Source organism: Hylobates moloch, unplaced genomic scaffold (assembly GCF_009828535.3).
Source record: "Hylobates moloch isolate HMO894 unplaced genomic scaffold, HMol_V3 SCAFFOLD_8, whole genome shotgun sequence".
Lineage (NCBI taxonomy): Eukaryota > Metazoa > Chordata > Mammalia > Primates > Hylobatidae > Hylobates > Hylobates moloch.
The window spans coordinates 85969914-85997838 of record NW_026652283.1 but is presented as its reverse complement, the minus strand read 5'-3'; the positions used below and the strand labels follow the sequence as shown (position 1 = coordinate 85997838).

At 40.6% G+C, this 27925-nt stretch overlaps 1 protein-coding gene across 6 annotated transcripts in view; it reads left to right on the top strand.

Annotated features, from left to right (window-relative positions):
• SNRK (SNF related kinase) overlaps positions 1-24933 on the top strand; it is a 67442-nt gene extending 42509 nt beyond the window's left edge. For all 6 annotated transcript variants that reach the window (XM_032161903.2, XM_032161907.2, XM_032161904.3 and 3 more), the window contains 4 exons: positions 4877-5018; positions 13059-13271; positions 16119-16253; positions 20170-24933. In XM_032161903.2, the coding sequence (XP_032017794.1) occupies positions 4877-5018; positions 13059-13271; positions 16119-16253; positions 20170-21388 (1709 nt within the window). In that variant the 3' untranslated portion in view covers positions 21389-24933. The remainder of the gene's footprint in view (positions 1-4876; positions 5019-13058; positions 13272-16118; positions 16254-20169) is intronic.
• The last annotated feature ends 2992 nt before the right edge of the window (positions 24934-27925 follow it).

Sequence of the window (27925 nt, the reverse complement as noted above, 5' to 3'; positions counted from 1 at the left end):
ACATTAGTGTTAGGTCATATGTCAGTGGCTTGTGACCGTAGTTGGAACTGAAAAGTGATTGTATAAATCCTGGCAGCTGTTAAGTGGTCTTGTAAAAGGTGCCCCTATTTTATCTGCTGTGGTTTTAGAACATTCTAGTTCTATTGCTTCTTTCATGATTTATGGCTATACTGATAAAAGAAAGCTGATAAAAGGAAAAAAGTAGAGGTTTCTACCTAAAACCCTTCTTCTGGTCTTCCCATTTTTATTATTTTCTAATCCTCCTCTTTTGTTGTATAGATAATTCACTTTAGAAATGACTTTTTAGGAAACCTCTCAGTAGTCCTGAAGTCCCCTCCCCATCCTGTTGGCATTTGCTTTTCCTCATATGAATGATTAGCATGTTCTTTTATTCTGTTTTGTTTCCATTTTGATCTTAAACTCTACCCCAACTCTAGAAATAGCATAATTCAGTTATATTATATAGACCTGCTGAGTGTTAGCCAGATAAGACTTCAGTGCTCATTTCTGTGACCTTATTTCCAGCTAGCTTGAAGGCAGCCAGTAAGGGGAACTTGTAACTCCCACCCTTTATATTATGAAAAACCTCATTATCTCCTCACTCCTTCCCATAGTTCCATGAGTTGGGGTTTGTTTTTTTTTTTTAACCAAGCCAATTACATTTATTAAATATTTCCTTTTTTTCATTTTTATTAACCAAGTGCCTATAGCTGGGTCTGAAATAAAAACATACACTTCAGATAGTCGTATCTATATGAAATTTGATTCAGATGGTTGATGTTTGTTAACCCGTGGATCTTTAATATGAATAGACAATTCCATTAACATTTTTTGGAAATGATTATAGCATAAGGTCCCCTGTACATTTCACTCTGTTACACCCCCATCCCCCATTTATGGTTTCGGTGATCCCTTGCAGTCTTAGGATCTCAAGCTGAGGCTGTGGTCTATACCTTAGGAGTTTGTAGTTTTGTTAACATGGTTTTTTTTTTTCTTATGGAAAAAAATAATTTAAAATATTCTCTAAAATGAATGGTTTTTCTTTTTTCTTAAGAGATGGGGTCTGGCTGTGTTGCCCAGGCTAGAGCACAATGGCTATTCACAGATGTGGTTTAGCACACTGTGGCCTCAAATTCCTGAGTTCAAGTGATCCTCCCACCTTAGGCTCCCTGCTAGCTGGGACTGTAGGCATGCACCACTGTGCCTGGCTTAAAATGAATGTTATATTAAGACAGGTACCACTTCCCACCTCCATTTGTGGAGGAATATGGTGGATAATTTTTGTTGATGCCATTCTTAGTCCTATAATACCAGATGTCTAATTCTGGGGACCCAAGCTCCTGAATCATCACCTTCTTTTAAAAGACCTGAGTTACTAAGAATAAGAAGCTTCCCCTGTTTCTTCTCTCTCCCATCTCAAACTGTGTTGGCCTTGTGCCTCCTTGAACTTACCTACTGTCTGTTTCCCACATCTGTTTCACTAATTTCCACTGGAGCATCCTTAGTGGCTTGGGAGGCTTGTAAGGGCAAGGGCATCTCTCAATTATCTCTGTCTGCTATGCCAAGAACAGTGCCTGCCACAGATGAAGCAGGGCAGGGCAGCAGCAGCCACCTTTGAATGTTTTCTCCGTGCCGAATACTTAGCATGGATTCTGTTTTAATTCATTTGATGTCCACAGCAGCTTTACAAGAAAGTAGATTACTATTAGTACGCCCATTTTAAAGATTGGGAACACATTTTAAAATAATTTGGTTAAAGTACCGCTCTGTTGAGTGGCCTGTTTTTATCTCTTTCCTTTGGCCCTTGGGATGAAAAAGTAAAATTATTCAAAGACAAAAGTAAAGTAAGAAGAGAAATAAAAAGTCTGGAAAATGAGGTGGGTGGATCACGAGGTCAGGGGATCAAGACCATTCTGGCTAACACAGTGAAACCTCGTCTCCACTAAAAATAGAAAAAATTAGCCGGGCGTAGTGGCGGGTGCCTGTAGTCCTAGCTACTCGGGAGGCTGAGGCAGGAGAATGGCGTGAACCTGGGAGGCGGAGCTCGCAGTGAGCCGAGATCGCGCCACTGCACTCCAGCCTGGGCGACAGAGCGAGACTCCGTCTCAAAAAAAAAAAAAAAGTCTGGAAAATAAATATATGGAATAAATGGCCCCTTGAATAATCACATTGTCTCAGTGGGAGAGTCATTTGCCCTCTCTGAAACTTAGTTACCCTGCTGTTCTTTTCTAGTTTAAATGCTTCAAATTATGTCATTTAGCTTAGCCACCTACTTGACATAGAATTGTATTTCTAAGTTTTTCAACCTTTTAGCATTTCTATATTTAGAAATTATTTGAGCCCTAACTGGAAACTGTGGGACTGTATATTTATGTTGCTTTTCTTCTTTTTTATTCTTCTAATCATGTATCACATCATAACAAGCAGAGTGTGTTAAGGTGATTGGACAAATCATCCTGAAGAGAAAATTTCCAAATAATTGGACTTCTTGTTGTTTGTGAGGCTGATCTTTAACAGAAAAAGAAAGTTTTCTTCAGTCAAATAAGAATGTTGGGTAATTGTTAGTTGATATTTATATTATTCATTATATTTTTAAAACATTATTTTGAATAATTGCACTATCAGATATCCAGTTTGGTGTGGACAAGAGGTAAAAAACCAAACTAGTTTATGTACAGTTATAGTATGAGATAGTAGTGGAAATAATGTAATTAAACTCATTTTATAAAAGTTGATGTTTTGTAGGACTTATATGGAAAGACATGAATTTATTGTATTCAAATTCATATGTGTTAGTGGTTAGGTATGATTATAAGTAGTCGCATTAAACATTGTCAATATTTGAACAACAGAAGAAAAAGTTTTTAACTACCTGGATTTTTATTGTTTATGTATTTTCATTGTAAGCCATTTAAAATCACCCCTTTTTTTGCTGTGGAGGGATAGCCAAGTACATATTATTTTTTTACAACTTGGTAGGTTTCCCTCCTTGGATAATGGACATAGTTGGAAAGGTGGGATTTACTTTACAGTGAATTTCTAAAACATAACTTTTTGTAAATGAAGTGCACATTGCAAGAAAGGGAAAATAATTGTAATTGCCACTTGTTCACAGTGGTGGCTTGGGAGTTGGGACAAGTGACCCAAAATAGCAGATGCAGTTGGTACAAAGAGGAGGATTTAAGTTAAACATCAACTGTATAAATTTCCTTTAAAAAATCTTAATAAGGTACTACTAGGACTGGGGTTATAAATTCTTTTCACTGGCTGTTTAAAGAATAGATGTGACTAGTCGCCATTATTAAGATATGTTTGATTTTTGAATGGGGATGGCTCTCTGGATTCCAAAGTCAAGGCAAAGAAATGACAGTGAGTGGAGTGGACTCCTGAGTCAGCTTGCTGTCCTGGGGCAGATAATGCATGCATTCAAAAAGCGATGTCAGACCTCTTAGGGACACTGCAGAGCCAAGGGTTTGGACTGAATGATGCCCTTTCATCTTCAATTATGTAAATGTTGAATTTCAGTCTGCTTTTTTCATCTGATGCATTAGTTTCCATCAGAGTATCCTTAGTACAATTTATTATACATATTAAAAAATCACATTGTGTGTAACTTTTGGGTTTCTGCCTTTGTTGCCAATCTTTGTTTAGTTTGAACCAAGGAAAAGATATTAAGTTTTAATTATCTTGGGAAATAACATGGAACCTACATTATTTTGAGTGTTTTAAGTTTAAATGGAAACAGCAGTAGAATGTTAACAGATGTGATGACAAGGCCATGTGGTCTGCCCTTCCATTCTCTTTTAAGCCTTTTGTGGTCTAGAATACTTCTTGAATTGGTTTCTTATTATGTGAATGTTTATATTATCATGCCTGTTCTTTAGTTTCTGGAATGAATGAATGATTTGTGATGCCTTTCCTAAGTCATTTTCATCTTAAAAATTTTTTTTCATCTGAACAAAAGATCATTTTCCTGTATGATTGATGGGTTTGCTTTTTATTTAATGATGAAAGAGGTAAGGAGTTGTTTGTTACTGTCAAAGTTAGTCTAATGCTAGAGTTGAGAGGTCCTTAGATGTCAGCTAGCCCAGCCTTACCATTGGTGCAGAAATGCCTTATGCAAAATTTTAGACAGATGTTTGCCCTGCCTTTGCTGGAATACTTTTAGTGATGGATAACTCACTGCCTTTTCTGGTATTGTAACGGCTCCATTGAGTAGTTCCCCATTTTTAAGCTGAAATGTGTCTCTTAAGTAACCAAGTTTCATCCATTTTTAAGCTGAAATGTGTCTCTTAAGTAACCAAGTTTCATCCTCTGGAGTAATAGATAACCAGTCTTTTTCCTGATTGACTATATTGATGGCCATGTTTCTTTCCTCCTTGAGCTTTAATTTTCTTGCATATAAAATGGCATGAGTTACGTCACCTGGTTACCTCACTAGCATTGAGGTAAAGAACAACTTGAGATAATTGTGACCTTAGGCAAAATTCTTTTCAGGTTTCAGAGTATTAATATATTAGTTTTATTTCTGGTATATATTCTCATGGGAAAAACAGCAGTGTGTTGTCTGTTGGCTTGGGCACCTGGATACTTTTCAGTTGATGTTATTGCTCTGTTACCAAAGGCATTAATTTATCTCTTCATTGAACATTTATTGACCATTCACTGTGTACTAGCAATTACTATAAAAACATTGAAGAAGACAGACACCTTCCCTGCCCTATTGAGGCTTCTTTTCCTTCATGGATGTTTGTACTTTGAGATATAAATGCTTTTGACTGCTCAAGATAAAATAATATTGTTAGCCCACTTTTACTCTTAATGTTTTTGGTTTTCTAATTAGTCCAATATTTTAAAGTATGTCTTTGATTTATAGATATTTGGAGTCTGGGAGTGATCCTTTTCATGTTGGTGTGTGGGCAGCCGCCCTTTCAAGAAGCCAATGACAGTGAAACACTGACAATGATCATGGATTGCAAATATACAGTACCATCCCATGTGTCTAAAGAGTGTAAAGAGTAAGTAAAATAAAGTATGTGCAAACCTTAAGGACTCAGATTAAAACCAGACGTTTTAATTCCATTAATATGTCAAGAAAATTTGAGAGGACTTCAAACATCCAAGCATCTGGGTTGATTTTAATTTTTGAATTTAATATTTCTACTGTTGTTAAGAGTGTTTGGTTGGTGGGGGGGTGGTTAGCCCCTGTATGATCTGAAATTTAATATTAGAGTACAAAATGTATTCATCTGTTCCTTATTCAAGAAATCTATTACATGCCTCTTCAACCTTCAGGAGTGGCGGTTATTTCACTTGAACTGAAGAAATAGCATGGGAACTACCTTTCTCTGCATGAGCAAAAAGCAAGATCACCTGGAATTGTTTTAAGTTCCAGAGAAGAGTTAGGGCATTTACTTTCCTGAATAGACCATCAACACACTATTTTAGGGTTTACATAGTATGTCTCATAATTTTCTTCACACATACCTTCCGCTAATTGACTAAAGAGCTGTTTAGGTTTATGTGACTATGGGAAGCCAGCATAAAAAGTATACTCAATTATTTGGAATTTAAAGTAGTACATAGTACTGTGATATGTGTAGTGAGAAATATAGTAATGGAATAGAACTGTTGAAAGTTCAGTATTATATTGACATTTTAAGTGACATTTTTTAAATGAGCTCAGCTGAGATTATAGCCACTACTTAGAGGACTTTGCTGTAGAAACAGAGTTTTGCGTTTCTCCTATCAGCTGGTAAGAAGGAAATCTGATTGCCTGAGGAATTTTTTTCTCTAAATGAAGCCCCATCTCAGGTGGATGTTTAAGAACTTAGGTATTCAAGGCCAAGGCAGGTGGATCATGAGGTCAGGAGATCGAGACCATCCTGGCTAACACGGTGAAACCCCGTCTCTACTAAAAATACAAAAAATTAGCCAGGTGCCTGTAGTCCCAGCTACTCAGGCAGCTGAGGCAGGAGAATGGCGTGAACCTGGGAGGTGTAGCTTGCAGTGAGCCGAGATCGCGCCACTGCACTCCAGCCTGGGCAACAGAGCGAGATTCCGTCTCAAAAAAAAAAAAAAAACTTAGGTATTCAAACTCTGGATTCAAATATTGACTTCTCCATTTACTAATGATGTCGGAGTGGTAGAAACTACCATATAGGGTTATTGTGAAAATTAAATGAATTAATATGTGTAAAGCTCTTAGCTCGGTCCTTAGCATATAGGAAACTGTGAATATTGATGATGATTATTTTTATGACCTTACTGTTAACTATTCTCTACCCCAAGAAGCAGTGCAGTTGTCTGGGGGCATACGTTGTCTGCATGTTGGATGTTTGTGATTCATGTTGTAATTCAAGGAGTATTTCCACAGCTTCTACTGAAAAAACTTATTTTTATATTGATACATATATCATGCAAATAAGTATACAATGTATATATAGTAAAATGAGTACCTGTGTACCCATTATCTAGCTTAAGAAATAGAACAGTTCCTAGTATCTTAGTAGCTGTCTGTGTCTCCCTCCTAGAAAGATTATTTTTAATAATTATTGAGGCTGGTCACAGTAGCTCACACCCGTAATCCCAGCACTTAGGGAGGCCGAGGCAGGCGGATCACAAGATCAGGAGTTCAAGACCAGCCTGACCAACATACTGAACCCCTGTCTCTACTAAAAATACAAAAATTAGCCGGGCATGGTGGCTGGCGCCTGTAATCCCAGCTACTCAGGAGGCTGAGGCAGGAGAATCACTTGAACCCGGGAGGTGGAGGTTGCAGTGAGCTGAGATCATGCCACTGCACTCCAGCCTGGGCAACAGAGTGAGACTCTGTCTCAAAAAAATAATAATTATTATTATTGGGGCCAGGCATGGTGGCTCGTTCCTGTAATCTCAGCACTTTGGGAGGCCAAGATGGAAGGATCATTTGTGCTCAGGAGTTCAAGACCAGCCTGGGCAACATAGGGAGGCCCTGTCTCTACTAAACAAACAAACAAACAAAAATTAGCCAGTTACGTTGGCCCATGCCTGTGGTCCCAGCTACTGGAGAGGCTGAGGTGGGAGGATGGCATGGGCCCAGAGGGTCGAGGATACAGTGAGCTGTGATTGCGCCACTGCACTCCAGTCTGGGTGACAGAATAAGACCCTGTCTCAAAAAAAAAAAAAAATTATTGGGACTGTTTAGGTTTTTAAAATTTTTTCCTATTTTAGTTTTGCTAAGCTGTATTTTTTAAGGGAAATGTCTGCTTTATCTAATTTTTCAAATGTATTAACCTCAAGTATTTATATTATCTTTTTTTTTTTTGAAATGGAGTCTAGTGGTGTTCCCAGGCTGGAATGCAATGGCACAGTCTTGGCTCACTGCAGCCTCCACCTCCTGGGTTCAAGCCATTCTCCTGCTTCAGCCTCCCAGTTAGCTGGGACTAGAGGCGCGCGCCACCGTGCCCAGCTAATGTTTGTATTTTTAGTAAAGGCAGGGTTTTACCATGTTGGCCAGGATGGTCTCAATCTCTTAACCTCGTGATCCGCCTGCCTCGGCCTCCCAAAGTGCTGGGATTACAGGCATGAGCCACCACGCCCAGGCTATAATATCTTTTAGTTATATTTTTTAAGTCTGTAAGAAGTGTGGATATATTGTCCTTTTAACTGTCCTTTTTAATTTAAATATCACAATAGTGATAATTTATGCCTTATCTTTTTTCGTCTTGATCAGTTTTGCCAGAAGTTTGTTATTTTATTAGTCTTTTTCTAAGAACTACCTTTTGCTTTTATTAACAATTATAATTTTTGTTTTACGTTTTATTAATTTTCTTTTCTCTTGTCTGTAGTATTTCATGCCACTTACTTTCATGGGCTAATTCTGTTCTTTTTCTTTCTGTTGTTGGATACCTAGCTCACAAATTTCCCTTTTCTGTTGTAATAATTTAAGGCTATAAATTGCCTTCTGATACCATTTTAGCTGCATCCCACTAGTTTTGATTTATAGTTCTTTTGTTATTATTCAGTTCTAATAAGTATTTTCTAGTTTGTGTTGATTTATTTCATGTGTGAGTTGTTTACAGGGGTGTTTTACATTCCCAAATGTATGGCATTTTTCTAATTAGCTTTGTATTGATTTCTAACTTAATTGTGTTGTTGTCCAAGAATAATAGCCTCTATGGTACCAGTGTTGCTTTTGTTTTTTTGTTTTTTTCAGATTGCTGAGGCTTGCTTATGGCCTAGCATAAGATCTTTTTGTTCTGGAAAATAGTGTATATTTTCCAATTTTGGAGTTCTGCATAAATCCTTAAGATCAAGCTTTTTTATTATGCTGTTCAAAATTATTTGCATCCTTTCTGAGTTTTTCTTTCTCCTACTGGATCTATCAGTTACTGAGATATTCTTCCACTGTGATGGTGGATTTATTTTATTCTTGGAGCTCTGTCAGTTTTTGCTTTGAGTGTTTTGAGGTAATGTTATTAGGTGCAAACAAGTTGAAAAGTGTCGTATCTTCCCATTCTATCAATTTGTATCAGTGAGGTAATGGCCCTCTTTAGTACTGCTTTTTTGCCTTAAAGTCAGTCTGTGTTGTCTAATTTTAGCCACACCAGTCTTCTGTTGGTTACCGTTTGTGTGCTGTATAGTTTTTCTTTCTTTTCTTAAAATTCCCATTGTCCTGGTTTTAAATACATCTTTTTTTAACAGGCGGGAGCCGAGTTTTTCTTTAATCCCATCTGATCATTTTTGTGTTTTAAATGGAGAGTTTATTCCATTTACATTTATTGTAGTCACTGATAGATGTAGATCTATTTATGCCATCTTTTTATATGTTTTATGTTTGTCCTACTTCAGTTTTTTTTTTTCTTTTTACCCCATTATTCTTTGGAGTTGATGGAGGATTCCTTTCCTTTCCTTTCCCTTCCCCTTCATTCTTTCTTTTTCTTTCTTTCTTCCCTCCCTCCCTCCCCTTTCTTCCTCCCTCCCTCCCTCCCCCTCCCTCTGCCCTCTGTTTCCTCCCTTCTCTCCTTCCTCCCTTCTTCTCTTTCCTCCCCTCCTTACCCTCCCTCCATCCTCTCTCCCTTGCTTTCTCCCTCCCTTGCTCTCTCCCTCTGTCCTCCCTCCCTCCCTCTCTTTCTTTTCTTAGACAGGGTCTTGCTTTGTTGCCCAGGCTGGAATACAGTGGTACAATCATACATAGCTCACTGCAGCCTTCAACTCCTGGGCTCAATTGATTGTCCTGCCTCAGCTTCCTGAGTAGCTAGGACTACAGGTGTGTACCACCATGCCTGGATAATATTTAAACTTTTTGTAGAGACTGGGTCTCACTGTGTTGCCCAGACTGTTCTTAAACTCCTGGTCTCAAGAGATCCTCCAGCCTCTGCCTCCCAAAGCGCTGGGATTATAGACATGAGCTACCACGCCCTGCCAAGGTTTTTCTTTTTCCCTTCATTTGACTTTCCCCCTGAATTAGCGAGGAAGTTATAGTCTGTTATTTTAGTGATTTTTGTACCTGTTTTAACACAGATATACATTTTGTTTGTTTGTTTTTGTTTTGTTTTTGGGTTTTTTTTTGAGACAGAATCTTGCTCTGTTGCCCAGGCCGGAGTGCAGTGGTGTGATCTCGGCTTGCTGCAAGCTCTGCCTCCCAGGTTCACGCCATTCTCCTGCCTTAGCCTCCTGAGTAGCTGAGACTACAGGCGCCCGCCACCACGCTCGGCTAATTTTTTTGTATTTTTAGTAGAGACGGGGTTTCACTGTGTTAGCCAGGATGGTCTCAATCTCCTGACCGCGTGATCGACCTGCCTGGGCCTCCCAAAGTGCTGGGATTACGGGCGTGAGCCACCGCACCCAGCCAAATATACATGTTTTTATACCTTTTTAAATTATTTTTTGAGATGGAGTCTCAATCTGTCGCCCAGGCTTGAGTGCAGTGACACTATCTTGGCTCCTCGCAGCCTCCACCTCCCGAGTTCAGGTGATTCTTGTGCCTCAGCCTTTGGAGTAACTGGGATTACAGGCACACGCCACCACATCTGGCTAATTTTTTGTATTTTTAGTAGTGCTGGGGTTTCGCATTTTGCCCAGGCTGGTCTCGAACTCCTTAGCTCAGGCAGTCCACCTGCCTCAGCCTCCCAAAGTGCTAGGATTACAGGCATGAACCACTGTGCCCAGGGGCCTCATGTTTTTATACTTAATTTAACAAAATTTATAGCTTATTCTTATCTTTATTTTTTGGGGGGTGTGGGGGGAATGGTCTCACCCTGTCACCCAGGCTGGAATGCCTCAGTGCAATCATGGCTCGCTACAGCCTCAACCTCTCAGCCTCCCAAGGAGCTGGGACCACAGGTACAAGCCACCACAATTGGCTAATTTTTTTTTTTATTTTTTTGTAGAGATGGTGTATTAGTCCATTTCATACTGCTACAAAGAACTGCTGGGTAATTTATAGAGGAAAGAGATTTAGTTGACTTGCAGTTCAGCATGGCTGGAGAGGCCTCAGGAAACTTACAGTCATGGCAGAAAGTGAAGGGGAAGCAAGGCACCTTCTTCACAAGGCAGCAGGAAGGAAAAGGAACTCAGGAGAAGCTACCGAACACTTATAAAACCATCAGCTTATCATCACTATCACAAGAACAGCATGGGGAAACTGCCCCCATGATTCATTTACCTCCACCTGGTCTCTCCCTTGACACATGGGGATTATGGGGATTATAAGGATTATAATTCAAAATTAGATTTGGGTGGCGACACAAAGCCTAATCATATCAGACAGTGTCTGTCTGATATGTTGCCCAGGCTGGTCTGAGACTCCTGGGCTCAAGCAACCCCTCTGCCTCAGCCTTCCAAAGTGCTGCGATGACGTGCATGAGCCACTGCATCCGGCCTCTTTCTTCTCTTCTTGAACAACACAAAATCTTTAGAATATTTTAACTACCATCCAATATTTTAATAATTTTTCAAATGCCACAAAGTAGATATGATTATCATTCTACACAGTTAAAAATTTCATATTTACCCAGATGCTTGACAGAAACTGTTTACCCTTCCAAGTGGAATCACACTATCCTGTCAAAATAAAATTGTTCAGAATTTGTTTGGATGAGCATATGTTGGTGATAAGCATTCTTAGTTTTTATTTGGAATGTCTTCATGTTATATATGCTCCTAAAAGATGGTTTCATTGAATATAGAATTCTAGGTTGATACTTATTTTCTCTCAGCTCATGGAAGATACTATTCCACTGTTTTCTGGCACCCATTGTTGCTGTTGAGAAGTCAGCTGTCCATCTTATCATCTTCTTGTCTCTACGTAGGTGTCCTGTCTTCACTTAGGCTGCTTTAAGATTTTCTATTTATTGTGCTTAGGATGTGTTAGGCTTAGTGGTTCAAGATTTGTGTTCTTTGATGAATTTTGGAAAATTCTCAGCCATTATCTTTTCAAATACAGTTTCTTCCTCATTTTCTCATTTCCCTCACTCTGTCCTCTTCTTTTTATAAAACTGTTTTGTATTTCCTGTCTCAGTCTATTGATAGTTATTTCCTTAATTTTATCTTACATTAATTCTGTGTCTAATTTTTAAATTTTGTTTATTGATTTTGTTTTTAGTTACAGTGATTATTTTTCATTTTTAGAAGCCCTATTTAGTTTTTTCTCGATTGCCTAGTAATTTTATGTATAGTAGCTTCATTTATAGTACAAAGTACCATCTTTAGTTCCCTGGCTATATTTTCAAGATTCTCTTTCATGTCTTAAACATATTTAACACAGTTACATTTTATATCTGAAAATTTCAGTATCTGAAGTATTCGCATTCTAATTTTGCTTATGTTTTCTAGGTCTTGCTGTTGGTACTTTGTTTCTTTTTTTTGACTGATATTCTTTGTAATATTATTTGGAGAATTACTTGAGGCTGGTTTTAAGTTACATTCCTACAGGAAGGGTCTGTATATTTACTTCTCTACTAGTTGCCTAGGAGTGCTTCCAGCTGAAAGCACTATAAATTAACTTCTGTGTACCACACAGATATCATTAGTTTGGAACACAGACTTGTGTGAGGACCAGCTTGTAGTTAGAAGTTCTAAGTTGTTTCTCATTTTTCATTTACCCTCACACTGAAGCTGGAGTCCTAGCTCTTTGCAAGGGCTCTAGTTGTACTGTCTACCTTCAGTAGGCCTTACACATTATATTCTGTTACATGCACCCAACATAGCCTGTAAAGCTGAAGCAGAAATAGGCCAAAGGCCAGTTTTGTCATTCATTTCATAAGGGTTCTCTGCTTGTACTTCATTTTTAGTTGCTGAGTGTTACTTATTTATTCTGCCAAAATGGTGCCTTTAAATAAAATAGTTTCCTAAAAATACATTACATGGGCCGGGCGCGGTGGCTCATGCCTGTAATCCCAGCACTTTGGGAGGCCGAGGCGGGCAGATCACTAAGTCAAGAGATCGAGACCATCCTGGCCAACATAGGGAAACCCTGTCTCTACCAGAAATACAAAACTTAGCTGGGTGTGGTGGCATGTGCCTGTAGTCCCAGCTACTTGGGAGGCTGAGGCAGGAGAATTGCTTGAACCCAGGAGTTAGAGGTTGCAATGAGCCGAGGTTGCGCCACTGCACTCCAGCTTGGCAACGGAGCGAGACTCCATTTCCAAAAAATATATATATATATATAAAATATGGTATTTTAGTTGTTTTCATCAGAAGCATCATTCATTTTTTTCTGAAACAGGAGTGGGCTTGTATACTCTATTCTGTATGTCATTGCTGATCCTTGAATTTAATTCTGTTATGTCACTAAGCCAGCAGTGAATTCAAGAACAGATGTTGATACCTATAGTTAATTCTAGATGATAGGGAGCTCTTATTTGTGCATTTGGCTTATCAGTATACCGGGAGGTTGTGATTTTTTATTTTATGACTACAGTGGCACTAAATTTTTATTATTCCCATCTGCCCCACTGCCACCACTAGTGCACCTAATTGATGGTATAGGAAATCATTTTTATTAATAAAATGATCCATCATTACTAATCCTTGCAAGCAGTTTGCTTTAACAATGGACTTACCTTCCTTTCCAGCCTAATCACACGGATGCTACAGAGAGATCCCAAGAGAAGGGCTTCTTTAGAAGAGATTGAAAATCATCCTTGGCTTCAGGGAGTGGACCCTTCACCAGCCACAAAGTATAACATTCCCCTTGTGTCATACAAAAATCTCTCGGAAGAGGAGCACAACAGCATCATTCAGCGTATGGTGCTTGGGGACATAGCGGATCGAGACGCCATTGTAGAGTACGTCAATGCCCGTCAGTACAGAGGGCCACAGGTTTAGGATTCTTGGAATGGGCTCTGTCTGCTTAACACAGCCTTTGGACACCTGTGTAATAGATAAGAGTTCCCAGTTAGCAAAAGTTGTGTCATTTATCTCTAAAGTTTTTGGCCCAGGGCCTGACACAGGTTTTTTTTTGGTGTTTTGGTTTTTATGCTAGTGAACAAGTAAGCCATTGCTGGGTGGTGTCAGTGAGTGCTGTGGCCTTTTTCCCTTTCTATAGGGGTGGAATGAAACAGCTTGTTTTGTATCCCAGTATGTACCTTATCTGTAGCACTATTCTCATTCCTCTGTCTCCTTCTGGTCCCCAGTGAGTAGGGAGAACAGTACCACCTGCCTAGAGTCTTCTAAATCAGGAGTTGGTAAATGGTGCCGGCCACACATTTTTATAAGTGAAGTTTTATTGGGCCACAGCCATGCCCATTCATTTAAGTATTGTCAATGGTTGCATTGTGCTACAATGGCAGAGTGGTTGTGGGAGAGACCACATGGCCTACAAAGCCTGAAATATTTATTTTCTGGCCCTTGAGAGCCCCTGCTGCAGCCACCTGGAGCCTGCAAGTTATACAAGTTGTTAATTACATCCTTTAAAACCAAAGCCAGTTGTTTTTTTGTTTTTTTTTTTGTTTGTTTGTTTTTTGAGACGGAGTCTCACCCTGTCTCCCAGGCTGGAGTGTAGTGGCACGATCTTGGTTCACTGCAAGCTCCGCCTCCCGGGTTCACGCCATTCTCCTGCCTCAGCCTCCTGAGTAGCTGGGACTACAGGCGCCTGCAACCACGTCTAGCTAATTTTTTCTATTTTTTAGTAGAGACGGGGTTTCACCATGTTAGCCAGGATGATCTTGATCTCCTGACCTCGTGATCCGCCCGCCTTGGCCTCCCAAAGTGCTGGGATTACAGGCGTGAGCCACTGTGCCCAGCCCCAAAGCCAGATTTTAATAAACAGTTTGGAATCAAAGATAATACAGAGGAAAGATGCATTTGCTTTGTTCTGATAATGATTAATTTCTGTAAGAGGTCCTGACTGTAAAAACAAGGAATATTTCCACAAATTAAAGGTCAGAGGTTATCTAATGTGTTGAATGAAACAGTTGGGTATGTTGGAAAGAGAGTATGCTCTAGGAGGCAAAAAAGGGGCTCCCATCAGGAGGGCCCTTTCAGGATTTGATCCAGTTCCCTGACTTCAGGGAAGAGAAGCCTGTGGGCTGGACCTGCAGACCCCTGCCTTGTGTCTTCTTGCCACCCACAATGCCCACTGGGAGGCTCTGATCCCTGAGAAGGGCAGTGTTTGTATAAAGGACACTTTAGAGTGTTTTACATTACTGGAAAGAAAGGCTTATAAAAATAAACCCAGGTTCTTAATTTTGGTTTAAGCACAAATTTCTATAAGTTTCCAAATGTATTATGGTTCTTTACAGTATTGACTCACAGCTACTTAAATGACCTAAACATGTGGCGGAGATGGGACACTTGCTGTTTCTGCTACAGACACTCACTTTTGGAATGTGTAGAAAATGATTTTTCACTTCTGAGTGGGTAAAAGGCTGTTTATCTCTCTGAACTGGCCTTACGTTCTTAGCTTAAATAAATACATACATGCAGTAGTGTCATCTAGAACTACTTAATTAATATAAATTCAATGATAAATCCAAAAGGTAGTGCCATTTAAATGGTTCAGGTGACTCCAGTTTGTCAGTTTGCTGGTTTCCCGATAGCTGGGTGAGCCAGTCTTGCTGTCCTCTCAGCTAGCCTCACTCCGTGCTTGCTGCTCACATCATGAGAAGCTGCTCGTTCTGAGGGTGACTCCTGAGTTCCAGCACACACCTTTCTCTCACAATACATTTCCAAACCCAGGCCAACTCCTGTATTCAGTACTTTGCTGAAGAAACTAATAAGTCATTCTACCCTTGAATTTTACCTTGGACAATTCCTTTGGAATCTCATGCCTCAGCCTGCCCTGCCCCCAGTAGCTGTGACCCCAGTGTACATTTTGAAAAATGGGGTCTCTTGCTTCTTTCCTAAGTGTTCATTGTGTCAGTATTTTCAGTAACTACAGAAAGTTTCTGAAAACCGTAGTTATGTATTTCCTGGCCTCGTGGGATCCGCCAAAGCACACTCCTAGTGTGTCCTGTGACAGGTCAGCTACAAAAGAGTGGGCAGGGCTGTGGGCCTTGTTGGGCCTTGTGTCCCAGCACCTTGTCTAGCCAGACTAGGTACTCGGTGAACATTACTTTTTAAATGGATGAATGACTACATTGATTTTATTCAAAGTGATTGATGGTGACATGCTTTCAATTTCTTTGATAATTCCGTAGTGTCTAAATTGCCAGTAAATGCAGAGGGAGTATGAAAATAAAAACATTTTCTAAGTTTTCTGACTGATATTAGTACTTCAGTGCACATCCACGTAACACAGACCTCGTCTTCATGTACTTCTAGTGGAAGCAAGTAAGCCACCTGAACAAATACAAACACTGTACACACAAATTCAAATTTTGAATAATGCGTGCACTCATTATCTTATGTGTCTAAAACTGACGTCTAACTCAGCTGCTGTTGCCATTTTGGATTTTTCTCTCATTTATGAAAAATCTTCATAAAAATATGAACATTTTTATGCAGTGGTTTTTAGAATTTTGAGTGACCTAAATAACTACTAGTTTGGTTTTTTTCTGGTTTGCATTTTTTGCATAATTTTAAAGATTCCAGCCATTGAATTTAACTTGCTTGTACTTTAAAAAATCAGTTCTGCTTCTTGTAAAAAACCTCCTGATAATGGCTGACATTTGCTCTCACCTTGTTTTCCTCAGAGCCCTGGAAACCAACAGATATAACCATATCACAGCCACGTACTTCCTGCTGGCTGAAAGGATCCTGAGAGAAAAGCAGGAGAAAGAAATACAGACCAGATCTGCAAGCCCGAGCAATATCAAGGCCCAGTTTAGGTGAGAAAAAAATCTTCACTGATTTTAGTAAGTTTAACGTTTTGAAATAGCGAACTTTTTTTTTTTTTTAATGCTTCCTAACTCTTTGGGGCAAGAGAGTACAAATAGTGATGACGGCCTCATTGGAGAGGCCATACATGGGCTCTTCAGGTGTACATGAGGGTCTGGGTTCCCTCGTCACCAGGGATGCCATCCCCTCCTGGGCTCAGTGGGGACCGGGGCTGTGTCTGTTGGCATGGTCAGGAAAACGTGTTTGGAGAAGCAGCCTCAAGCCAGAGTGTCTTGCTAGTTATTTTCATTAAATTCTTCCAAATCCAACATGTATTAATCTGTTACTTTCTTTAGTTTTTCATTCTAGGAACAAGGCTGAATTTTCCCTCAGTTATTTGAAGTAATTTTTAAAATTAAATAGAGTATTGCTGTGCCACAGTGTTCTCTCAGGATTTCCGGGATTGGATAGTCACATTAGCTAGTTGATTTCTTAGCTGCTTGACCTTGGGAGGTTGCTTAACCTCTCTATGACTTAGCTGCCCGATCTGTAAAACAAAAGTAACAATGCTATTTACCTCATGGGGTTGTGGAGAGGAATGATGAATTAATATATATAAAGCACTTAGAACCAGGGCTTTGTGTGTTTGCCGTCACTGCTGGGAATATTTTGCCACCATTGTCTTCACTAAAGTCATGAACGTGCTGCTCCCCAAGCCTTTTCTAACCCCCTCTCTCCTCCTTCTCCTCCTCCTCCTCTCCCCCAACCTTCCCACCTTGCTTTTTCTTCTGCCAGAGTAACTTTCCACTTAAAATCAAAGCATGGAAAGGGCTTAACTTTTTTCATTATCATTATGAAATTTATTTCGAGTTTATCTTTACGCACTCAGATAAAGTAACCCATGGAACTGTAGTTCAAAAACAGAAGAGTGCTCCTGATTCTGAGTAAATCTGTGTGTACTTCCAAATATTTATGAATATATGTGTGTGAATATAATTGTGAATAATATTATTGTAAAAGATTAAGAAAGCCATTTCGATTTTAAGTTACTTGCAGTTGGCTCGCTACGTGAACTTTGTTGCTTGGGTAGAGTGGCAGAGTAGGGGGAGGGAAACATTCCCAGCTTGCCAAACAGTAAAGATTTAGAAGTCTAGTTTAACTAGAACATGAATTTAGTAACTCTATTCATATCTTGGATGCATTCCTCTGTAATAAAAACTAGGTACACTGTCTAGTGTCTGCTTAGAAGAGGACTGAACCCAGGGAGTGAGGAGATTCTTGGGGATGAGATAAACCACAGACTGATGCTCAGAGGTTACGGTCAACCTAGTCCTGACCCGAGCTCCCTGGCAAGAAAGAGTAACCCTAAGGCAGATCATCACTACTCGCCAGGTGCACCGAGACTGGAGCTACCACCAGGCTTCTGGAAAAGAATATTTAGATTTGAACTCTCTTCTATTCAGTGAAACATACCAGAACTCAGTCTAAAGCTGATTGTATATGTGAGACCAACATTAGCTATAAAGAAATAGTAGGCCAGGCACAGTGGTTCAACCCTTTGGGAGGCCAAGGTGGGAAGATCCTTTGAGCCCAGGAGTTCATGAGTAGCCTGGGCAACATAGACCCTGTCTCTATAAAAATTAAAAATAAAAAAAATTTTAAAATACCAGAGCTTTCTGAACTGTTTTCCTTTTGCTGTCATGGAGACTGAAGTGGAGAAGCTATGAGTGCCTTTTTTTCTATGGCACAGGGCCCACCGGCAGTGGCAGTGTCTCCTGACTTGCCTTCTCTTTGTTGTCACTGTAATGTTATTGACAAGACCCTGGACCTCCCTTGGTTCCATTGCTGGGTATGCCTTGTGGTCAGAATGACCTAGGAGGTAGAAACCTGGACTGAGTCAGGAGACTGTATTTAAAATGGCAACTAGCTGGGCAGGGATGGAGGAAGGGCAGGCCAGTGAGAGCCACAGCCACAGAGAACAGATACATGCTCTGTGGCCAGTGGGTAGTCTGGAAGAATCTGTGACAGGCCGGTTGAGATGGGTGGTTAACAGGAGACTGATATCCAGCCTCCTAGCCGGGCTGGGTGTCTTCACAAGCACTTTGGTAGGCAGAAAGAAACAGGGATTTGGCCTGCAGGTTCTGGAGTCCAGGGCAGGGTCCTAGACCTGGAATTGAGTGAGAACACAGGGACTCCACTAGAGAATGAAATCCCAGATGCCATCTCAGGAATGCAGGTATGAGACGTGACTTAGCTGAAAGGAGTGGTGTTGGTACAGATAGGATCCTGCAGCAGCGAGGTGGTGTGGTATTGGGAGTTGTCAAATCAAGTAGCTTAAGGTTTCTTAAATTCTAGAACAGATTCTGTTTCAGATATAGTAGCATTAACTTTGTTAAAAATATGAATAATTGTAGGGCTGCCCCAGTACATTCGTATGGAAGAACATGAGGTCTGAGAGAAGGGCCTAGGCATTTAGAATTATTTCTAATTGAGAACTCCTATGACTGACTGTGTCTGGGGCCTGTCTGCAGACTCCAGAGACTCTTCCTCCAGCCTGCCCTGTAGAGCCGAGGACAGAACTGTTGGAACTCTCTAGGGAGGAGCCAGATAGCAGGGTAGACATCTCATAGACTGCACGCAGATAGTCCTGGAGTGGAAAACCAAGAACTTAACCCATAAGCAGATAGTTCTGGAGTGGAAAACCAAGAAGTTAACCCATAAGCAGGACGTGGCCACACAGTGTTAGCCATTGTTCGGTTATGACCACTTCAGAGAATCCTGCTTCTTAGCTTCAAATTAAAATTTTTTTTTTTAACGACAGGTTTATTTTATTAAAGGGGAACCTGTGCAAAACAAAAGAAAACTTGCACATAGCAAGTCTAGTAGATATTCCACATACAGTGGCCACTGGTAAAATTTTGTTCCTGCTTTATTATTATAACCATATGACTATCCCCCTTGGGGAGAGAGGATAGTTGACAATTCAGGGATGTTTATTCAGAATAGCAGCTAGAGAGCCTCATTTAAAAAATTCATCATCTTTGGGTACCAAGCAGTATTCTTGTTACTTTGGCAACTCCAGCTCCAGGTTGGGAGATAAAATGAAAGTTTAAATAATGGCGAATTTTGTTATTCACTACTCTTGTATGGGCATTTAAAAATATACTTATTTAAGGCTGGCACGGTGGTGTGTGCCTGTGGTCCCAGCTATTCGAGAGGCTGAAATGGGAGGATTGCTTGATATCCCAGGGGGTCAAGGCTGCAGTGAGCTGTATTCATGCCCTTGCACTCCAGCCTGAATAACAGAGTGAGACCCTGTCTCAAAGACAGATATTTATATTTAACTTAGTGAGTTTTTTTAATTGGAGAAGAGATTTTTATATGATTTTGTATGATGTATATGTGTTATACATATAACTTTTTTAAAATTCAGATGCATTAAACTGTTTCCATTTCATTTTATAAACACCAAGTTCTTACCCCATGGTAAAATCAGGAGCCCTGGAAATTTCAGGTGAATTTTATTTGTAGTAATATACCTTTATGTGATCTAAGAACCAAAGAAACAAAACATGGTGTTCAGGTTTTGCTTTGCCAATAACCTCCATGGGCTTTAAAAAATGTTTGTCTTGTAGTTTAAAGCTTTTGTATAGAAAAGATGGAGTAGCTCTTTGCCCTATTTTCTTTTCTGACAGCTGTGATGAAGTTGTCACTTGGCCAATAAGCCACAGACTGAACCATGTTTCAAAACCACATTTGCCCTTCTGGTGGCCTTGCTGATGTTTACAGGATGTTGAATGGGCTTGCAAGGCTGCTGCTTTTTTCTTTAAATCTGTAGATTTTGTCCCAGTAAGTTCTATGTAATATACTTTACTATCATCTGCATAATGATTATATGGCTTTTTTTCCCCCCAATCTGTTACATAGGCAGTCATGGCCAACCAAAATTGATGTACCCCAGGACCTTGAGGATGACCTCACGGCCACTCCTTTGTCCCACACGACTGTCCCTCAGTCTCCTGCTCGGGCTGCTGACAGTGTCCTCAATGGCCACAGGAGCAAAGGCCTGTGTGACTCAGCTAAGAAAGATGACCTCCCCGAGTTGGCTGGACCAGCACTCTCTACAGTGCCACCCGCAAGCTTAAAACCCACAGCCAGTGGGCGGAAGTGTCTGTTCAGGGTGGAAGAAGATGAAGAGGAAGATGAGGAGGACAAGAAACCCATGTCCCTCTCAACACAAGTGGTTTTGCGCCGGAAGCCATCTGTGACCAACCGCCTGACATCCAGGAAGAGTGCACCCGTCCTCAACCAGATCTTTGAGGAAGGGGAATCTGATGATGAGTTTGACATGGATGAGAATCTGCCTCCCAAGTTGAGCAGGTTAAAGATGAATATAGCTTCTCCAGGTACAGTTCACAAACGCTACCACCGGAGGAAAAGTCAGGGCCGGGGCTCCAGCTGCAGTAGTTCGGAGACCAGTGATGATGATTCTGAAAGCCGGCGGCGGCTCGATAAAGATAGCGGGTTCACCTACTCCTGGCACCGCCGGGATAGCAGCGAGGGGCCCCCTGGCAGTGAGGGGGATGGCGGGGGCCAGAGCAAGCCGAGCAATGCCAGCGGAGGGGTGGACAAGGCCAGCCCCAGCGAGAACAATGCTGGTGGGGGCAGCCCCTCCAGCGGCTCGGGTGGCAACCCCACCAATACATCGGGTACCACACGCCGCTGTGCCGGCCCCAGCAACTCCATGCAGCTGGCCTCTCGCAGTGCTGGGGAGCTCGTTGAGAGCCTCAAACTCATGAGCCTCTGCCTCGGCTCCCAGCTTCATGGGAGCACCAAGTACATTATTGATCCACAGAATGGCTTGTCATTTTCCAGTGTGAAAGTCCAAGAGAAATCTACGTGGAAAATGTGCATCAGCTCCACAGGGAATGCAGGGCAGGTCCCTGCAGTGGGCGGCATAAAGTTTTTCTCTGACCACATGGCTGATACCACCACTGAATTGGAACGGATAAAGAGCAAGAACCTGAAAAATAATGTGCTGCAGCTACCTCTGTGCGAAAAGACCATCTCTGTGAACATCCAGCGGAACCCTAAGGAGGGGCTGCTGTGCGCATCCAGCCCAGCCAGCTGTTGCCATGTCATCTGACTGTGGCCCCATCTGGCCGCTAGCACGCTTCCTGCTCGGAGCAGTGAAGACCGGCTCACTTCACTGTTCCCATTTGGTTTTACTATTTTAAAGTGGGCGTTAGGAGCAATTATTTATTACCTTTCCATTTGTTCGCCTGATGATGTGACAATGCATGGTCTTTGTGCATGCTGCTAGACACTTCTTTTCCAGCCGAAAAGCCTATTATGTAATTTTTACATTCATAATTTTAATGTGGATGATCAGGATTAAATCAAGATGTATATCTGGAACCTCTTATAAATGGAGCACTTAGAAATTTGATGTTCTGCACTTAACCTAGAGAGAGAAAAAATGCTTTTCTTTGTGAAAAATCTGAATTCCTGTCCTGACCTTCTGTGATGTGGAAACTCTGGGCTCTGAGACACACTCTGGTGTCTGAGACAGAACCAAAGCAATAACGTTGTGATGCCCACAGGCCTGGAGCCAGCTAGCGACCTTGTGCCGCCCAGCTGTCCATGGCCCGTGCAGAGCAGAGGACAGTGAGTGTCTGCACTGAGAACCTTAAACCACAGTTGAACATACCCACACCTGTTTGTCTTAAGCTATAGTGTAAAAACAAAGTTTGGGCTCTGAAAATTTTAACTGAAAAAGATTTCCTTGTTTTTGTAATAGGTGAGATAAAGTACTTAGATTTATAAGGCAGCTTTCCCTGTAGTGATAAATTACAAGCAGACAATCTTATTTTGTAATGTGATGAAGTGATGATGTCTTAACTCTACTTAGAGAGTGTATGTCTGTCTAACAGAACAAAAAGATGCTCTGTGTAAATTCCTTCCTGTAGGGCACACTGCAGGATTTCCATGTAGATAGAAGAACTATAGGGCCTAGTACAGAAGGTGCACACAAATGTTGGCAAAGTCAAAACCCATGAATTAAAATCTGCTGGGATTTGGGTTTTAGGAGTTTGGTAATTAGGTTATCTCTTTTGTTATTTTCATTCAGTTATATCCTTTGGCTCAGCTAGCTTTGAAATTGGCTGATGAAAAAATATACATAAAAGGGTAAAATTCACACATACAGCAAACAAAAATGCACAAAGCCTGCTTTGTAACTTTTTTTTCTGGAATTGTTTTTCACTTGCCTTTTCCTGCCAAAACAATAATCAAAGAACTCTTACTTTAACCTATTCCTGTACAAAGACTGTTTTTGACCAGATAATCATCTGTTGTGGCATTCTGTCTTGTAGGACACTGTATATTGCAAATTGCTGATTATGGAAGGGGCCAGTTGCTGTTTTTTCATGCAGTGCCCTGGGAGTCTTAAAAGCAGTGCTTAGCAACATTGGTGATAGAATGTGGCTGGGACCCAGGGCCCTTCCCCACTCTTCAGCCCTGCGTCATGTCTCTGAGGTGACGGACTGAGACGCATCTGGTCCTGTAATTCAGAGAGTGGGCAGATCACCAAAGAACTGCATTGCTGTGGTCACTGTTTCTTCAAGTACACACTGACTCTGTTACTTTAGGATAAATATATTTTACTCAGAACTCTGAATTTCACAGTATACTTACTAAACTAAGTAAAAATGATACTTAAAATACTTATTTTACTTTCTAGACCTAGGCTAGATATGTTTTAAGCTACAGCTCTAGTTCATTGTGATATTTATAATTTGAAAGCTATGAGAATAGATGTGTGGGTGAAGCCATAGAACATATTTGCTTGAAATTCTTGAGCAGGGATCTTATAAAGGGCCAGAAATAAGATGTGTGGTTCACATAGATAGTGAGCATAACATCTGTATTAAACGTAGGAGAGAAGTTTATAAAGGGCATTGGCAATAAACTCTTTGTTGCAGCTGTTTTCCAAGCAGTGTAAATACTTTTTCCTGTGATTATGTATAGCCTTGGAATGGCACCTTTTAACTAACCCATATGTGTTTGGTTTCAATGGTTTTTTTATATTCAGATGTATATATGGTGCTCACTTTAGGATCAGCAGTGTTGACCATTTATGCTGCATAGCTGTATTATAGCCTTATTAGTTGTGTGGTTGACCCTTGGGGTATACAAATGTCAGTCTGAGTGGTGTCTTACTCCTTTGTTTATAAGTGAATGATTGTGCATGTTTTGTATGTCATAGTATGTCGTCACATAAAAGGGAGGGAGCGAAAAACCATTACATTAAGATAATATTGGACCAAACTACTTACTTGCTCTAAACAGTTACTTGTACCCCTTAACCTGTCTTCAAAAGTTGCATATAGTTACGGTAGTGTATAAATTAAATATTGTGGAAAAACAGTTAGTCTTGTATTTTTCTGTATGTGTGTATATATATAATTATGTACTTCTGGCAATTCTATCTGTATTTAAAGAAAGATGTGACAATCTTGACACCAATTTTAAGAATAGCTGTGAGACCGAATTAAAGATAATCCCTACCAAGTGAAAATTGATGTGTGTTAAGAGGGTACAGAATTATCAACTGATTTGGTCAGTTGCTTCCAATGCTGGTTGATTTCCTCATTGTGTAAACATTGACAGGTATGTGACAAACGGGAAAATCCAAATAATAAAGTGACATATTGGTGTTCAGCAATATAAACCGTGTCCTGTGTTGTATTGCTTCTCATGAGTGCAGCTTTGTGTGATCCCACCTCAGTTAGACCCAGCCTCCTCCACGCCCTGTGCCTGCACCACCAGATGTGGCTGAAAAAGTACAGTCATTATTATGTTTAAACTCATGGCCACAAATAAGAGGTGGGGCCAGGGTACCCATTAAGTATTCTTTATTTCTCTATTTCATCTCCTTTCCTCACTCTGCTGGTCACCATGCTGCCTAATTAAATAGAGGGAAGCAATGAGAACGGCCACAAGTTCCCACCTTTGCCTTCCTCCCTCCCTTCATATACATTCACATGCTCTGCCCTTCCTCCTATTACTGTGATTCCAAGGTCAGCTACTCTTACTCAGTTCTCACAACCATTACCATAATCGGCTTTTACAACCCCCCGCCCCGCAAAGAAATCTTGTGCCTTTTGGCATACTTTACCTTGTCCGCAACAACTCCCTTTACTCCAGCCTCATGCAACCACTTCCTGCGATCAATTTGCAACCCCATGTTAGAATCTGATGAATTGCTCCCTCTTCCTTATGAACTTCCCATCTTTCAGTATCTCACTTCTGCCTTGCTGCTCTTCAAGTCCACTGGTCCTTCCTCATTCTTCCAACCTCTAAATTTGGAATGTCCCAAGGTTCAATTCTGGACCCCTGCTCTATCTGCAGTGACTCCTGATCTCATTTAGTCAGTATCTATATGCTGATAGAAGCCCAAAACATATTTAGCCCATATACCCTGGGAACACTGGATTTCAACTATCTATTTGACATTTCTACTTGGATGTGTCTGTGTGTCTACAGCATCTCAATTTTTACAAGTTCAAAACTCCTAATCTTTCCCCTCAAATCCTTTTACCTAATGCACCCATCTTCATAAATATCAACTCCTAGCCTTCAGTAGTTTCATTCAAGCTGAAAATCTTGGTGTCATCCACTTTTTCATCCCAACATTCAGCTTATGAGCAAATCTTAAACTTGCCTTTCAAAGTTGACTGCTTCTCATTGCCACCACCACTACCACTGTAAGTCCATGACACTCAACTGTAAATGCCTCTTAAAGGGTTTCCCTGCATTTGCCCTTGTCCTTCTCATTTATTTTCCACTTAGCAGTATGAGAGATCATTTTAAAGGCTAAATCATACCATGTTTTGAAAGGTGTTTGGTTTCCAAATATTTGGGGTTTTCCCACATAGGTTTCTATAATTTTTAGTTTAATTCCATTTTTATCAGTGTGTGCTTTCTATAGTTTAAATCTTTTGAAATTACTGAAACTTGTTTTATGGCCCAGCATACGACCTATCTTGGTGAATGTTTCCTGAGTGCTTGGAAAGTGCTATTAGTGGAGTGTCCTGTACATGTCAGTTCGTTCAAGTTGGTTGATAATGTTCAAGTTTTCTATATTCTTACTGATTTTCTGTCTCAATTATTGAGGAGTGTTGAAATCATGGTTGTGGATTTGTCTATTTCTCCTTTTAGTTCTAGCAGTGTTATTTTAGAAAATTGAAGCTCTGTTGTTTGGTACATACGCATTTAAGATTGTTATGTCATATCAATGAATTTTTATCCCTTTCCTCATGAAATGTTCCCTCTTTATGCCTGGTAAATTATTTGTTCTGAAATCTACTTTGTGTGATAGTGATATAGTCACTCCAGCTTTCTTTGGACTTGTGAGAATATATCTTTTTCCATTCTTTACTGTTAACCTATTGTGTCTTTATGTTTAAGGTTTGTTTTTTGTAGATATCATATAGTTCGAGCTTGCTTTTTTATCCCTTCAGCAAATGTCTGTCTTTGATTGAGGGTTTAGATGTATTACATTTAGTGTAATGGTCAATATGGTTGAGTTTAAACCTACCTAGTTTTCTATTTGTCTCATCTGTTCTTTTTCCCTCTTTTACTACCTTGTTTTGGTTTAACTGAGCACCTTTTGTTACTCCATTTTATCTCTGCTATTGGCTTATTGGCTGTAACTCTTGTTTTTCAGTGGGTGCTATAAGATTTGCAATACATGTCTTTTATTATATCACAGTCTATCTTAATATATCACTTCATGTAGAATATAAAAACCTTACAACTGTATGCCTCTATTTTCCTCTTCCTGTTCTTTATACTACTGTTGTCATACATTTTATTTTTGTATATGTATAAATATTGTTTTAACTAGTTTTTAAGGGATTAAACATGGGTTAGGGGGAGTATTTTAGCTACATATTTGTCATTTGCAGCACTCTTCATTTCTTTGTGTAGATCCAGACTTTGGTTTTCCTTCTGCCTGTAGAACATTCTTTAACATTTCATATAATGCAGATCTGCTGACATTACATTCTGTCAGCTTTTGCTTTGAAAAATTATTTTTCCTTTATGAAAGATATTATCATTGGGTATAAAAATTCTTGATTGATTTTTATTGCAATGCTGGACACTGAATTTTACATTGTTGAATGCTGGAATTTTTTGTATTCATGTGAGAAGTGTTAGATTTCATTTTGGAATGCAGGTATTTAAAATCATTGGATCCTTCATATCTCACTTTTAAACTGTTAGGGCAGATCCTGAGCAGTCTTCAGTCTAGGGCTAATTTGGCCCACTACTGAGGCAATACCTCTCTAGGGACTCTATTGGGGCTTTTCTACTCCGGCTGGTAGGAACATGAACTATTCCCAGCCTTGGGTAAGTTCTGAGCATTGTTCAGCCTGCTGCTTTCCAGTGGTTTTCTCCAGCCTCAGGTAGTTTTCTCATAAGTACTGATCAGTACTCAACCAAAGACCACAGATTTTCTTTTGGAGCTTGCTCACTATCTGTGCAGCTCCCTCCTCTCTGCCCTGCACATTGATCTTGAACTTCAAACTACCTGCTCAACTCAACCAGACTATTTGGGCTCTCCCTGTGTTCTGGCAACTGCCTTTGGGCAGTGAGCTGGGGAATTCAACTCAGGGCTCACCTCATTTGCCTCCCTTCTCTCGGGGTGACAGCCCTATGCTGTCTGTTGCTCAATGTCTGGAAACTATTGCTCCATATATTTTGTTTGGTTTCCTAGTTTAAGGCCAGAAACAGCAGTCTAAATAGTGGGTCACTCCCCTGCTCAAAATCCTTCCATGGCTTCCCATCTCAGATTTAAAAGTTTAATCCTTGTGTGGTGGCCCACAAGGCCCTAGTCTGTCCTCTGCCCCAGTTACCACATCTGCTCCTCTCAACTTGCTCATTCAGCTCTGGCTGCAATAACCTCCTTGCTAGTCCTTGAACAGGCCAAACACAGGAGATGTCAGACTTCGGGTGGTTGTTAATCCATGGCCCTTCTGCCCTCTACAGCTGCTCAGCAGGGATGAGGTTTCTCAGACTTCTGGGATCTGGGGAGAGACAGATGAGAAGGGGAAATAGGATGTAGCCCTTTTTGAGCTATTAGGGCCTAAGGACATTGTGACTACCAGGGAGAGAGTCATGTTTTTCAGGACCTCTGAATCCAGGACTAAGCACTTGCTGGACACCGCACTCTGAGCAAGGTGTTACAGATTGGCAAGTCAGAAGAGAAAAAAATGAATCGTGGTTCTTGCCAGTTCTTAATGCCCTTGGAGAATAAGATGGTGATTTAAATTAGCACAAGTTGATGGATCAGAGGTGGTGATGTGTCTGCACAGCACCGCTATCGGGGTCAGGGAATTCGAAGAAGGGCAAAGCAGGGAGGGAGAATGCAGAGAGTGGAGAACTGAAGAGTGTGAGCAGGGCTCCAATCATCTGGAGGTCCCTGTGTGAGCCACAGGAGGTAGCAGTGGACTTTGCTGAGAGAGCATTCATTTTGCTTCTTGATTCCTTTATCCTTTTACAAGGACTCCAAGGTTTCTGGATTAGAAGATGGAAAGAGTGGGGGTTGGGGTGGGGCCACTGGTAGAGTCACTAAGGGGAACACCAGCATGAAGGTGGAAACAAGACTGAGTCAATG